The 15,748-nt window shown below is 35.0% G+C and overlaps 1 protein-coding gene across 2 annotated transcripts in view; it reads left to right on the forward strand.

Moving 5' to 3' along the window:
• PPARG (peroxisome proliferator activated receptor gamma) overlaps positions 1–15,748 on the forward strand; it is a 60,947-nt gene that overhangs the window by 20,847 nt on the left and 24,352 nt on the right. For both annotated transcript variants that reach the window (XM_067003363.1, XM_067003362.1), the window contains exons 2-3: positions 13,012–13,239; positions 14,999–15,168. In XM_067003363.1, coding sequence (XP_066859464.1) covers positions 13,020–13,239; positions 14,999–15,168 — 390 coding nt within the window. In that variant the 5' untranslated portion in view covers positions 13,012–13,019. The remainder of the gene's footprint in view (positions 1–13,011; positions 13,240–14,998; positions 15,169–15,748) is intronic.

Consider the following 15,748-nt stretch of genomic DNA (forward strand, 5'->3'; position numbering starts at 1 on the left):
TAAGAAAGGGGAACATTGTTGTGATGCTCTTCTCACGTAGTCCAATAGAAGATTCACAAGTGAAACTGTTAAAGGTAACTTAAATTTAGAGCATGGTTCATAATTAATTCACTGGCGTTCATTAAATATTTCTCACGATGTTGCACAGTGTTGCAATTTCAGTTACAAAAGCAAGTTTACCCTACTTATGACCTGATTCTACACACCTTGTGTAGACGGTCTGAAGTCACCTCAATAGTTTTAAAGCTATCTGGAAAAAAAAGAGTATGTAGAAAGATGGAGTACGTAAGATGCAAAGAACATTGATCTACATGTGCGATAAGCATCATACAGTATTGAGAACAGTAATTACTGAATCACATGTAAAAACATGTCTTAGTTGGGGATATTTTGGAGGGTCAAAAGTACAGTAGTCAGATGACAAGGAATTGCTCTATTGCTGAAAAGTGGCAGAGCAGGTTATATGCTTCTTAGTTTGTGCAGTTGAGAAGGTTAATTTTTCTGCTAATTTAAAAGATCAAAGAGATACATTTGTGCAACAGATGATAGGTGTACAAAAGTTCACGTATGTCTATTACTGAATTATGTTAGTAGAGTACTTCTACTGAGGGCTGTTACAAAGCACGCTGGTATACAAAATGAAGTACCCAGTTTTCTTTTGCCTGGTGTTTATATTGTCAGAGTAGTGGCAACGATGGGGTTAGGAGCAGCATCCTTCAATGCTGCACTGGGCAATATACCACTTCGGAGTGGTGTGTGTATCACTAGTAGTGCCCTTCAAAGGTTAGCAATGGCTGATAGAAGAGTTTCAGCAGCTAAGGAAAATACGCTTTAGTCCTAGCAGAGTGTAAATTACTGGACTCACAGAAAATTGAACTTATTTTTGTGGTAGACTGTTTTAGGGGCTACCTAGAAGAGAAAAATGCTACGTGTTAAGTCATCTTTGGTACTATTTATGTGCCTTCCCAAGTTTGCCACATTGTTTGAACTAGCTCAATACCACAGAGTTTAGTGGCTGTATATGTACCTATACAGAATATTGCCTTACATGGACATAGATCAGAAATTACATGTAATTATATATATATATATGTATATGTAAATATATATGTGCATGTATATATATGTATAAAGTGCATATATAGGAAAGTGTGTTCCCAGTCATGCTGGGGTATTTGTTGTATTTAAGTCACAAATAGCATTAAGCATGTTTACATTAGTGAATGAGTATCGAACATGGTGCTTTTTAACTTTTAGGATTTAGTGATTGTCCAATGGGTTAGAATATTTAAAATCATAATAAATAAAAAAAATATATTTGTGTTCCATCAAAATACAAGCCCTATGGATAGTCTTACCATATTAAAATACAGTTTTTGTTTTTAGTATTTCAGAAAATGACAGCTTTGTGAAGAAAGCAGCTCTTCCTGATATGAGAGAAGCATTTTTATGGATAATTTGCAACATATCTGACTGCCAGGAAAAACTTTAAAAGTGGGATTTAATTCAAGGAATGAGTTTCAACTCATGTTGCATTTGTTCCTCCTCCTTCTCTTCCTGTGGGAGTATTCAGTATTCTGCCATGGCAGGGAAAAGAATTTAGGATATTAATGAGTATATTTTACCCTGTTAAAGTTGTATGCCTTATTATCTCATCTCTTGGAAACAGAGACGTCTTGCGAACGTTAAAAAGCACTAACTTGATGAAGTCTGAAGAAAGAAAATCCCAGGCTTCTTACCAACAGTCTTATGCATCCATAAAAAGATCTCAGTAAATTCTCTGCTACTATTCTGTGGGTTGAGAAATTTTTATTTGATTAATTATTTATGTTATAAAAATTCTTCAGTATTAGTATAAAGTATTCTAAGATGTCTTAAAAAAATATTATCTGGATATTGTGGACATAACATACAACAATTACTATTGAAGTTATTAACATTTCAAAAAGATGTACAAACTGTGTATTCAGGTTTGAATCCCATAGTGGAGTACATCTATCAGTTAAGGTACCGGTCTAGCAAGAAATTTTACAATAATTATTGACCAAGCACCATTTTTAAAGAATAAAGTCCATCATTCGTGTATTAAAATACATTAAAAGTCACAGTTATAATGATCTAATGGAAGCAACTAAACATCGGAGCATAAGATTGTCTTGTAAATAGCTGCAGTGGTTACACTCCTCTTGTATATTTTGCCATACTACATGCTTAAATATTTGCTAGTCTGGCAAAGGCTTATGAAGCCACAGAGGAATTTGTAAATTTTCATATAGTGCATCATGTGTGAACACAGCATAAATTTACTAGATAGCATTTCTACTATACTAAAATATGTTGGGACAATGCTGTCTCCTAATTAAATGTACAGTCGGCAGCTGGCTAAGCTCTGAAACTGGTGTTTCATGATAGCTGTGAGTTTTTTATTGACTCTGGGCACAGTGCTGTCACCGCAGTTAGTGATAAATAGTAATTTTACATTGAAAATACACTATTTTGCAAGAATCTAATTCCTTATGGATCAGTATTACAACATACATTGATATATTTGTTTATATGCATATGTATGGTACATAATTTAATAATACACCCTAACTAAAGAAATCCTCCCTTAGCCAGGAACTGAGTTTTTAAAAGTACTTAACTTTAAACAGGTGTTTAAATCCCTTACTAATAACACAATATTCAAAACAAAGCATGTAAATGAGTGCTTTACTTAACTGCGGCCTAAAGACTGAATTTCTGTTGAAGCTATAAAACTTACTACTGCCTTCAAAACCAGCTTGATGGCATCTAAAAGCACAGTCACTAATCAGGTTGTGCATGTCTGTGTATGAGGCTTCTGAATGTGGAATTTTCTTTTAAAATAATTTTAATAGCATGCACTTATAAACCGGGCTGAAAACCTACAGAATGAAAAGATTTTGTTGTTGTTGTTTTTAACTCCTTGTTAATTTCTAATTTATCTTTTTTTTTTTGCTGTTAATAAAAATGTGTATTTCCAATCAGCGTATGAGAAATCAGGATAACACTTGTATCTATTTTGTGACAGAGCATTTGATTTTTAAATCGATTAAAACATATTATCTTATGGTAGATCATTGGGATAAAGGGAAAGATATCTGGAGTACGGTCTTCAGTCATCTTAGCACAGCAAGAATTCTGTTTCAAAGAATTTGGAAGCAGACTGTTCTCTCGGATAGCTTTGGTGGCAAAACAAGAACAGAACTAAAAAATTGGTGTAGGTTTAAGCTGCACAAATATAAAGTGTTTGAATTATATGAATTTCCTGCAGTTAGTAAAACTTTTACTAGCTCTCTGAGTAATACCAAGTCTACCCAGTATAATAAATAAATGCCAGCTATAAAATGTGCAGTCTTTGAGCCAAGTACAGTTCTGACAATGTTAATGCTCTCGTCAATTGATCTGTGTTGGCGACGTTCTAGTTGATAAAGCTTGCACTTTTTTGTATATTTTAAAATCAATGACTTACTTCAGTTTTATGAGGCAACTTACATGAGAAGAGAAGGCCTACTCCTTAGTAGCTTGGCACATTTAGTTAGTCTGCTTTGCCAAAGGGGGCAAAGGTCTTCCTTAAGCAGCCAGCTCTTTCTGATTACAAAATTGAATGTGATTCATTGCCAATCTATCAGTATCCTTTTTAAACTACAATGATTCATAGAGAGTAACGCCTACATTTTATGTCATGAGATAGTTTTACAATATTGCCAGTGCAAGTTAAAGGCATGTTGTTTGTTTCTGATTTCATCAAATCATTCAAAACCAAAATTACCCAGATTTGAGCCCTCCTAATGCAATTAGGCATGTTATAAATACTGATACATGATCCCTACCCTTTAGAATTCTGTACACATTTATTCTGATTTTTCTTTCAACAACCAGGTATCTTATTTTTCACAGTTTTGTGCTTCTGTTTCTTGTGTTTTTTCTTGTTGTTGTTCAACAGAATGAAATAACAATCATATTTTCAAGAAGGTGAGATATTTTAAAGACATTTTCAAACAAAAAGCGTTGGAAGACAAGTTTTTCATTGAGATTAATTTTAGTTCAATACGTGGCACCTCGCAAAGCACAGGTTGCAGCTGCCTGTAACTAGAAGACTGTAGTTTTTCTGTTCAAGTATTTCTAAGAACAAATTGAGGGTCTGTTCTCAGAAACGCTGAATTGGAGTTAACAGAGTAGAAATTATCTCTACAGCTCAGTGTTCTGCCAGACTTGTGACAGTAGCAGAACGCTTCCATTTCTATTGTAATCTTTTACCACTGGGAGCCCAGCACGGTGTCACTTCCAGAATTTTGTAGTTATGTTCTCTGTGATCTTGAAGTGCTCTAACTCTTAAAGCTGAGCTATCTGTCTATACAGCTTTTCAGAGATATAAATCAGTATTTCTTATTCATTTACCTTCCCTTGTTCGATATTCTCAATTTCTGTTTAAACTGCTAGTTTCTTTTATATCCTGAAATAATTCAGTGTCATCAACATCTATCCAGTATCAGAATACAAAAAGGAAAAAAAAAAAGAAAAAGAAATGAAAAACCTCCATTAAGTAATTAAAGTAAGACTGTAGAATTTGTACTGTGTCTGAGTAGCCTGTGGCATTTTTTGAGATTGTTTCTCATTTGCATTTGTATTTACAATGGTTTATGTTGCTTCGAGAATATAAAACGCAGCTATTTTGAGCGAGAACCCAGGCCATTTGCCATTTTATGTAAATGCTATAGGCACAGAATAGAAAATATATTTAAATTAAACAGGTCTATTATTCTCTGGGCTTTTCTTGTTGTTTTTTTTTTTTTTTTTTTTTCTGTTCCTGTTAGCTAATCCCTACTAAACATTGTAATAGATTTTATGGGCTGTGCTTTTAAGTGATCAGAGTTTGTAGCTGTAATTCAGCTACAGGAATAAAATGCATTTCCTACTGATTTATGTGTTCAGACTTTTTTTACATGTTGAAACTTCTTACATGTTCAGACTTCCGCCATTTCTTGAGTCTCTTCTGATGTTGTACTGTGCAGCCTTGGTGAGAGGTGGATGCATGAACCCCCCTCACCACCAATTTTTATCTGTCTTCTTGGAGGATCTGAGTGTCACTGTTCTCTGCAGCCCTTGGACAGTGCAGCACTTGGATTTCTGAGCCAGTTTGTTAAGCCATCTGCATCCACGGTTTGCATTGGGGTGATGTGACAGAAACCTGTATCTGGTGGCAGTGTTTCAAGGCATTTCTGGGAGTATCTGTGTGTTTGTCACACCTTTAACATTCCCCTCAGCCCTGGCTCTTTGCTATCAGAGTTTTTGTCCTGTGCTTGTTCTGCAGGTTAGTACAGCAGACTGTAAAAGGAGACTTTCATAAGCTCATATCCTCCCATTTAGTGATTAACCCTTGAAGTGTGCTTGTTGGCTGCGCTCTGCCTCACTGGTGATACATCCCTCCTCCTGGCACAAAGGTGCAACAAAACCGTGTTGTCTAGAACCCCTGGGCTTGCTTTTACACAGAATGCTTATCCCGTTCTTTCAAAAGTATGCTGCTTCTGCTGCATCCTTGTTGTATTGACAGTTATCTTTTCTAACAGGTGTGCATTTCTGAGCCATGTTTAGATGGCTTGAGGGCTGCATCTGAGGAAGAGAGAAGAAAATGTCTTGTGCTTGGAGTCAGGGCTGAATTAAAAGTAGTGCACCACATCATCTAAGGGCTTACTGCTTCGCTAAGGTGCTTGTTATCGTGGAGCTGTTTTTGACTCAACTTTTGCTAGAGGACACTAGATATTTTCTTTGTTCTTACAGATAAATTAAGAAGTGGGGATGAAGCATGCTTTTATTTTTGTTGTTGTAACTTCTAGCTTTAGTTTAGCTTTCTCTAATTGCAACAGATTCATATAAGCCTTGTTCTTTTGTTCTGCAGTGATCTTAGTTTCCATTCCTGTAAATAGTTTTGCTAAGTTCATGCTTAAAAGAAAAATTGGAGGTCAAGTGAGACAGCAGTACGAGCAGAAGTGGTGTCCAAGGTGCATGCAGAAGTGTTTTTGTTGCTGCTACAATATACAGTCCTACGGCAGGAATGCCAAGGATAATACTGAGTTTTCAAAGAAAACTGGCTGAATTTACAATACAGAAATTTAACAACAATTATTCTGTCAGTTACTTAAGTAAGCCTGGCTCTATTTTCCTCAATCACAGCCATTTCTAACTTGCCATGTGCTTGGGAAAAGACTGCTTTGAACAACTATTTTAAGTCCTATAAATGTATTGCAGTTCAGTGCACACTTCTTAGGATAAATTAATCAGTTTCTGCCCTGAACTTTACCAATGTCCATGGATAAAAAGAAAAAATCCTCTTTCTCTCCACTTCTTGGTAATGAGAACATAACATTACAAAACTCTATAATGGAATTTTTAAAACAAGTCTTTATGGCTTTTTGCTGTTAGTTTGTTTTTCTTACCACAGTTTGAAGCCTACTGAGTTTGGCAAAAAATCCTTTGCGATTTTGTCAAACATTGAGTTGGGGGTATCAGCCAACAAGGCTCTTTATGTACTTTTTTGCTTGTTTGTTTGTTTAAGAGCATCACCGAATGTTCGGTGTTCTTGGAAAGAGCTTTTTTAGTTATGTTGTGCTCCCTCTGCTGACTCCGCAGCAACAGAGCACAAAGGAGTACGGGTCCTACGTGATGGAGTGGTGCGTTCGATGTGAGAACCTGCAGACCACACTGGAGTAGTTGTTTTAATGTATTAAACGGAATACGTCCAAGAGCTTTGAGTTGTTGTTTACAATACAGAAAAAATGTACATACTTTGGTTTAGCCAAAATCATTTGGATAAATAGTGCCTTTATTTTGTGCAAATTTTGCCTAGTAAGTAAAGTCTGTTATACTTGCAGGTACTTTGCATGAAAAATACTTTCTTTACTCATGAAAACAATGTATCTCCCAAAGGCTCAGATTAAGCTTAAAACCTGATTGCACTCAGGCATAATTAGGAATATTAAAAACGTGTAGAGCAATACCATCCCTGCTGAAAGAGGTTGCAGTTTGATTCTTACACAGAATAAGAAGAAAAGCCAGTATCCTTCTTTCACTGGACAAGTGGAGAACTGAGGCAAAGAGCATAAACAGGAGCATTTTTGTGTTTTGTTTCGTTTAGTTTTTTTTTTTTTGTTCCAGGACGACTTAGCTGTAGTAAGACGACACAACTTTCCCTAAATAAACAGAACAATGAATAAAACAAATGGCTACTTTACTAGAATTGGTCACCATTTACACCTTCCAGAGACATGAGTTAATTACTGTTTGAACACAGTGTGTCAAAAAATCAGACCATATGCCTCACATTCAGGACCTGAAAACAGCACTGATGAAAATGTTGGCTTAAGATACTTATGCATTGCCAAATACAATTTCTGTGTCAGAGGCAATGAAAAAAACTGAGTTATTGAAAGGGGGGGGTGCAATTGCCTTAATGCAAGACTGTCCTTTCTCCTCTTAGAGACCTTTGCAGCATTTCCCTTATTAAAGATTAATGAAGCTCTTTAACTCCTTGGATGTGGTACAATCATTTAGGGTAGATGCGTTTTGGCAAGGCACACATGTGAAATGTTTCATTGTTACATAGATAAATAAATATTTACGGGGGTATGAAGCTTACTCTTCACTATCTCTACTTTTTTCTTAAAATCTACGAATGGTTATGTGATCTTAGCCAACTTATATGTTATGTTTTTCAGAGATGATCTGAGGCTGTTTTAATTAAATTAATTAGCAAAATTCCCATTAAGTTTTGCAACACTTGTAGATGAGTTTGACAAACTGTACGACACACTTATATGTGAGATGAAATTCAAACTATTCCATGAAATATGTTTTAATTTTTAAAAACTACAATAATTTACATTACACATATATATGTTCATATTTATATCTGCCCATATGGTATATCACTGCCTTGATTTACTTCTCAAAGCTGAGATGCTTTATTTATTTATTTATTTATTCGATTTTCTGTAACTTGCATTAGGCTAGGATGTTCTGGCTGCTTCACTAAATACCTTCAGGGTCATATTTTGGTAGTTTTGTCTGGAAAGAGCGTGCCTAGAATGCAGTGCAACAGGCCTTTCAGGTTAACTGAGCACAGGTAGTGTTTATGGCAAAGAGTAGCCTGTGATCCAGGATGTTTTTCATACCATGTTAATCTCTTATATGTTATGTTTTCCTAATATAAAAAATGTACTGAAAAGCTCCCTTATGAATTGGAAATCAATTCAACGTTCAATTTCTACTGAATGATCTGGTAGTTCTCACAGTCAGCACCAAAGTGTAAGCTGTCACTGTGGCTGACAGTTCTTACAAATATCAGATGAGTTCGTGTGCTGTGCCGCCTTTTACTTCCTTGTAGACAATAGCTGGAAACCGGTTACATGAGATTAAATGCATGTGAAGGGAGTTATAGCAGCTAGTATCATCTCTCCGTATGTAACGTTATCTCAACAGCATTCTGATGTTTTTCATGATGAAATGCTGAAGCATGTCCATTTGGCTTTGTGTGAATGACATCTCTGCTACTCTTGGGCACAATCTTTTGTTGGCCGAGAATGATTTTTACATATGAAAATCTTTTTAGCCTACTTAAATTATGTTTTTTGTTTTCTTTTGTTTTGTTTCCTGGATCTCACATGAGCATCCTAGAGTTTTATGAAGGAATCCTGGAGTGGTCAGTTGATTAGACTTGTGTTTTGGATCTTTGGGTTTTTTTTTGGAAAAAAACATGAGAAGACTAAAATTAAACATTATTTTTGCAGAGGGGAGTGCTGGTATTCACCTTTTCATGAGGAGGAAAAAAGACAAAGATACAGCAGAAATCAAGTAAAGTTATATACAGTGCTTTCAGTAATGTACGAATAAAATTAGCACGTTTTTCTTTCTTCTAGTATTTATAATACAAATTTGACTAAATAGTAAAATTAATTTTGTTTCCACTGTAATAGCAAATTGTATTCAATTTAATGATTCCACTGAGATCAGTCATATGTGAAATGTGAATAATTCTGAAATGTTTATGAATAATAATGATTTGGGATCATCAATGCCTAGCTGCTTTGTTGTATAAAGAAATGCTCTAATACACATATTCTGATCCAGAAGTAGGCAAATAGAAATTTACAACATAACTGAAGTTAACTATTTTCAATGGCAGAAAAGCAGTTAATACACATGCAAACTTTTTTGTGTTGAGTAAATCCTACCTGTTTAAGGCATTTTACCATGCTAGACCCTTATATTTTTTAAAAGAAGACATCAGAGAGAGATGCACACATAATTGTGTATATGTTTGTATGTTCGTATTTACAGTACAGTTGTTAGGTACCTGAGTGGACATCGTAAACAAAATTATAGCATAGACAACATAAGAATTTTTGAAAACTTAAAGTATACATTTTTTGTAGTGGAATTATTTAACAAAGCCTTTTTAGTTGCCTGAAGAACTGACATTACTGGTCAGGGGATGTTAACCTGGGGAAGGGGTGCAGTTTATGGGCTTTTATTCAAGGTATTGTAAGTCTCTGCTGATTGAGGATTTTATTACCTTAGAATGCAAATATGAGTAACATAAAATGGGATTACTGCGTGACCTGTAGTAGCTGTTAGGTCCCTCCACAGTTCTCTTCCATGCCTCTGAGTACACAGAATCACAGAATCGTAGAATATTTTTAATATTAGTTGTTCTTTACTTCAGTATAATATTGTCATTGTTATTTCCTCTATTCCTAGCATACAGAATGTGTGTGATGAGAACAGATGTACAGTTAAAAAAATAATAATAATCAGTTAGGAAGAACAAGAATGCATGAAACAGTCCGTTGAATTAAGCGACTGTTAAAATAACAGATTTTTTTTTTAATGTGCTGCTTCTAAAACCTCATAAAAATCCAAAACATCACAGTTCAAGGCTAGAAATACTTTTACAGTGAAAATCCTCTGGCTTTATTGTTAGACTTTGCTGAAACAAGCTAGCTGTACTAACTGTATAACCAGAAGATTGCTGCTGAGGAGTTACTGTACCTTCGTAGCTTTTGCAGCAAGCCAGACCCCTGCACTTACACGCTTATCTGAGTCTTTCTAAGCTATAGGATATCTGTGCATAGTGAATTTCATACACACTATGTGTTATAATGATTCAGAATTTTCTTATAATTAATCATAAGTTAAACGTAATCAAATTCTCCAACACATCATAATCATTCACCGTGTTATAAAGTGAAATATAGGCAAGCATTAACTTGCTCTATAGCTCACAGCAGTTTGCAAACTTTTTTTTTTTAATTGGTAATCCAGAGTGCTAGTCCCTCTAGATTGTTTGAGTATTGTTAGAGAGTTTCAAGGGATGATTCAGGAAAGCCGATTAATTTTAACATCTGCTTCACGTATAATACAAAAATTGAGATTAGTGGCAAGCGATGAGTATATTCATATGCTCTATTCAGTGAGCAACTGAAGTTTGCATTTGCCTTAAGCCTCTTCAGCCCTTCTCTAGTGCAGGGAAGGGGTCTGTGCAAGGGCCGCACTAAGTATGAGCATCCCCCTGCCTTCTAATGACACGTTTGCCTGCAGTTGTTTCTTGGCCATACGATAACCTCATGGGGGCACCTGCCCATGTTGAGTCCTATGGACTCCACGGGATGAACTGTGGCTACTCCCAGGACCTTGCCTGTAGGCAGCCTTCTTCACCCTTGAGGTAGCCCTCCAGGTACAATGTGAAAATACCTCTCTACATCTATTGCTTAAAGAGATTTAAGCCAATGTTTAAACTGTAGATGTCTGTAGGTTTGTTTGTTTGTTTGTTTTTTAGGGTTGGTCTGGTTAATTACATGAAGGGACTCCTAAGAAGGAGTTTAGTCTATCTTATTGCTTTATTCTGAAATTTGTTTAAGGATGGTTCCCAGTTTTAATGGCCAGGGACTTACATCTTGTGCTTACAGAAAAGCTGACTATTTGGAAGATACTTTATCTTCCAAACATGTATAACACCAGGATACTCTGGCAACCTCTACTGAGTTATTACAAGATAATTTCCACTTGTGGCAGTTAGAAATTCTGTCAGTTGCTAGTAGGCAGGTCTTATTTCATTAAAAATAACATATGGGTCTGTATATCCTATCCAATGGCTGAAACCTTTGGACAGGTAGACAGTTGGCTGAGTGTGAGGCTAACCTAGCCAAAAGTTTACCCTTAAACACCATTTGCTTTACAGAACTCTATGTTACTAGGGTCGTAGTAATAGGCACAGCAGTATAAAGGAGCTATAGGTTCCCCTCTACTAGAGGGTTACCCTCTACTAGAGGTAACACGTATGTTGTGGAGCGTGTAATATAGTAGCAACACTTCCGTTCACACTGCAGTGGGAATTTCTTATCTGAAACTTAAGAACAAGAAACATCTTACAGCAGCTGATACCAGTGTTCAAGGTTGTTCTGCAAGCCCTAAAAGGGGAAAGAATGATAGTGGCTTTTCTGGGGAAAGAACTATGTCCATGTCCAGACATTGCTACCTTAGCACTTAGCACAGTAGATAGGGGCGGACAGTCACTGTGGCACTTATTTATAGCCCTCTCAAAATAAGGGATCATCTTAAAGTAATAGAGCAGGTTTGCTCCATTATATTCATTTTGCAACAACAGATTTGGCAGTGTGACAGAGTAGTTTTGACTAATACAAAGTAGATCAAATAAAAGAAGTTTCTGTTATCTAGAGGTTAAAAGCCACTTACTTGATGGGTCTGAAGTCCAAATTAAACAGCCAAAGTGACCAAGTTATTTCAGTTCCGTATTGTCTATTCTATTTTTAGATTAAAACGTCATTTTAAGTCATGGAAAATTAAAGACGGATGCTAGTTATGAAACACTCACTTGAATACAAAGTTTTTCATAGTTGAAATATGTCTAAATCAAGGATTCTGGTTCAGCCAACTGTCAAAAGAGGACTCAGATAAGCATTTTATATCTCAATCTAAATTTACTCAATTTGCTGAAGATTTTTACAGATTGAAGCGTTTTATTTGTTTACTGCTTTCAAGAACTGCATAAATACATATGGGATTTAGAAAGTTCTAAAATAATTTTCCTTGACCCTTAGGTTTAAGATTCAGGGATAATACATCCTTGCCTAGCTAAAGATTTCAGGTATTTCTGATTCTTTGGAGTAAAAGCATCATTATTTAATGCTAACTACTTTTTTTTTTCTTAGTACAAAAAGCCTTAAGATTTTCACACATTTAGGAAGAAAGATGATGAGAATTTGTAAAAGCAAAAAATCAATTGTCTAAGATTTCTAACTGTTCATTTTCGTGTTATAGAGAGATGAAATTAGTCAGTGTAATCCATATGTGTAAAAATGGTGAAAATTGTTTCCAGTTGTATTTTCATTTCACACAATTATTTTTTTAATAACTTGCATGCCTACTAAAGTACATAAATGTACAAAATTATGCTATTAAAATGGAATTGAATTTTATCTGGCCATCTAGAATTGTTTAGATTATTATTTTTTCTATGTATATTTTTGTCAATTTTTTGTGAATCTGACTACCATTGTTCTTTGAACCCACGAGTTGTCTCTGCTGCCTTTTGAAGTGCAGATCAGATCACTCTAGTAGCATACCTATGACAAGCCATTCTGTTCTAAGGGTAGCCTAAGCTTTGGATCCCAACAAATCTCATTTTTTTCTTATGACATATGACATTAGAGCCTTTCTAAGAAGAACCTCAAAGGTGGGTTAACTGCCCAGTGTTATCTGTGCAATATTTCTAAACAGACTAATGCACTATATGATGACAAACTCAAGCAAAAAGATGGATGGGGACTAGACTTTTCCCTAAAACCTGCACCTGATTGTGAGTTTGCATCTCAAAACTTCGGACGTGAGACAATGGGGCCCCTGCTTGGGCCCAAACTCATTACAGAAATAACTAGCTTCTTTTAAAATGTTTGTTTCTTTTCTTGCTTTCAGGCATTACGATGGTTGACACAGAAATGCCGTTTTGGCCGATTAATTTTGGAATTAGCCCAGTGGATCTGTCTGCAATGGATGATCATACACATTCCTTTGACATAAAACCATTTACCACTGTTGATTTTTCAAGCATTTCTTCACCACACTATGAAGATATTCCTCTTGCAAGAACTGATCAGACCAGCATTGATTATAAATATGATATCAAGCTCCAGGATTGCCAAAGTATGCTTTTTATTATCCAATATTTCTTCATGTTCACATTTGCTTCATGCTCTTGAAAATACACTACCAACAGTAGAAATTAGATGAATTAATATGCTCAGATGCAGATACCCTGTGTCAACAAAAAGATGTCCAAAAGATATTCTGACAGGACTGGTAGAAAAGATGGAATGCACATAGCACACATTCACCCTTTCAGAGCAGCAGTTAGAGATTAGGCAAGCTATCATATAGTATCTAAAATGACCGTGAACACTTTTTATTAATCACATGAATCCCACTCTTCTTTATGAAACCTTCAGTTTCCTATTCATATCTCTTGTGTGTAAATTGTCTATATTAAAATCAGTGCAAAATAAATATCTTGGATATTTAAAAAAAACAACACCATACACAGCATATTAATTAATAATACATGCAGCTTTTGAATTCTGAACAAGGTAAGAAACTGATGGAATAGAAATATTGGCTACATTTATCAGTGTCCCTAATGCAGACATAACCTGGAAGCTTTGTGAGCTAGTATTATTTATATGCTATGAAAAAAAGCCCCTCTTTCCCCAGTTATATAAAAAAATACACTTCCTTAAGAAAGGAAGTGGCTTATTCTTAACTAAGTTACTACTGCATTCCTACTGATAGTAAGATTTCAGGTTGCTGTGCCTGGAACTTTTTTAAAGATCCACAGACATCACTTTTGTTTGTAGAAAGCTATACGAGAATTATTTCAGGGAATTCTTGATAGGAAAATTGTGGTATTTAGTTTTGGTGGTAGTAGAGAAGCAGGTGCTACATACGTCTGGGTTATTTATGAAGTGAATTAAAAGACATTTTTACAGCTAATAACTTATTTTTCTTTTGTTTGATTAGAAATTTCCATAACATTTTAATAACAAACTAGAGAATCCAGCAGAGTTTAGGTACACCAAATTGTCTTGATCTTTACTCAGATAATTTTGTGCTTTCTTTTCTTCCCAGTTTCTATAGGAAAGAAAACTTTCTAGTTTATGTTGTGTAGCCAGCTAGAAAACAAACCATTCACCTTTCATAATACTTATGTATGTTATATAATTCCTGAGCTATGATCTGATATAATATTATAGTGTCAAATGTCACAGCTTTCTTCTGTGACCAGTCATGACAGATTTAAAAATATCATGTTTGGTTGTTTGAACTTGTTTAATATTACAAAGTGCTGTCTCAGTAATTAGAAATTTTCAGAAGAGAAAATTAATCTCTAGACTGCATCCAAAGTGGAACAGTGTTCCCAGGAGAGTGATTAATTTCTTTAAATATCCAAATTTTTAAATGTGGGTCTGTTAGATACTTAGACTACTTTTATGAGATTAGAGACTCCAGTTCTTCTCCCTGCAGTGGTACTGAACACCTTAAAGTAATACAATGTAATTAGATACTGGGAAAAGGCAAAAGTCCTTTTGAGTATAATGTTTTCATATATAAATTTTGAATATCTCTATCTTCAAATCACTCCACGCTACAGTTCTGAAAACTGGATCTGTAACATGGTTTCTCCATCAGAATATGCCTCTTCAAGGTTTTTCAGCCTATGTACTACCAGTGAAATATCTGCTTACAGCTTAGTTTCCTTTACACCTTTGTTTACTACTTGTCGTTTTGTATTATGAAGCACGCCTATGAATCTGTTTACTGTGATTGCTTATAATTATTCCTTGCTGCTTCTTCTACTATCTATTTAATTATACTTTGAGTTTATCATTTAAATCTCCTTTATATGCAGGTGCAATCAAAATGGAGCCTCCTTCCCCACCCTATTTTTCAGAAAAAGTTCAGTTGTACAATAAACCTCATGAGGAGTCTTCCAACTCCCTTATGGCTATTGAATGTCGTGTGTGTGGGGACAAGGCCTCTGGGTTTCATTATGGTGTGCATGCATGTGAAGGCTGTAAGGTAGGTAGTCACAAATGTGTTTTCTCTGAAGTAAGATTTGATAAAATTTTCATCTCAATAATCATTTGGTAAAATTAGAGGGCTGTGTTTTTTAAAAAAGAGTTTTAAATCTTTTTAAAATTAAATTGTTCCATATACAATGTAAATACTTTATAATTTAATAAGTGAGAGAGTAAAATATTTCTTTTTTATTAATTATATTACTGATCTATTTGATTTGTATTGTGCATTTCTTCTACTTTTGTCAATTATGCAATTATATTTCATTCTTGCTGTCTTGGAGATCACTTGTAGAATTTGAATTCATAAAATGCAGCAAAAGTAGACTCATGCTGAATTCCAAAGCTCAATACTCTGAGCAATTTAAAATTCAGATTCTATTATTAATAGAATCTAATTGATTAGAGTTTCTTTACTCAATTTACACATTTCTAGGTGACTACAGAAAGGTCTAATGATATTAAAGAAAGTGGCTTTCTGCTTTAAAACACCATTGACTACTTTGGACTACTTTTGATGTCACTGATATTTAGTGAATAACACCTAACAAATAAAGGAAAGTGAATGGTATAATAATTGA

The sequence above is a fragment of the Anser cygnoides genome, chromosome 10 (assembly GCF_040182565.1).
Source record: "Anser cygnoides isolate HZ-2024a breed goose chromosome 10, Taihu_goose_T2T_genome, whole genome shotgun sequence".
In the NCBI taxonomy this organism is placed as follows: Eukaryota; Metazoa; Chordata; class Aves; order Anseriformes; family Anatidae; genus Anser; species Anser cygnoides.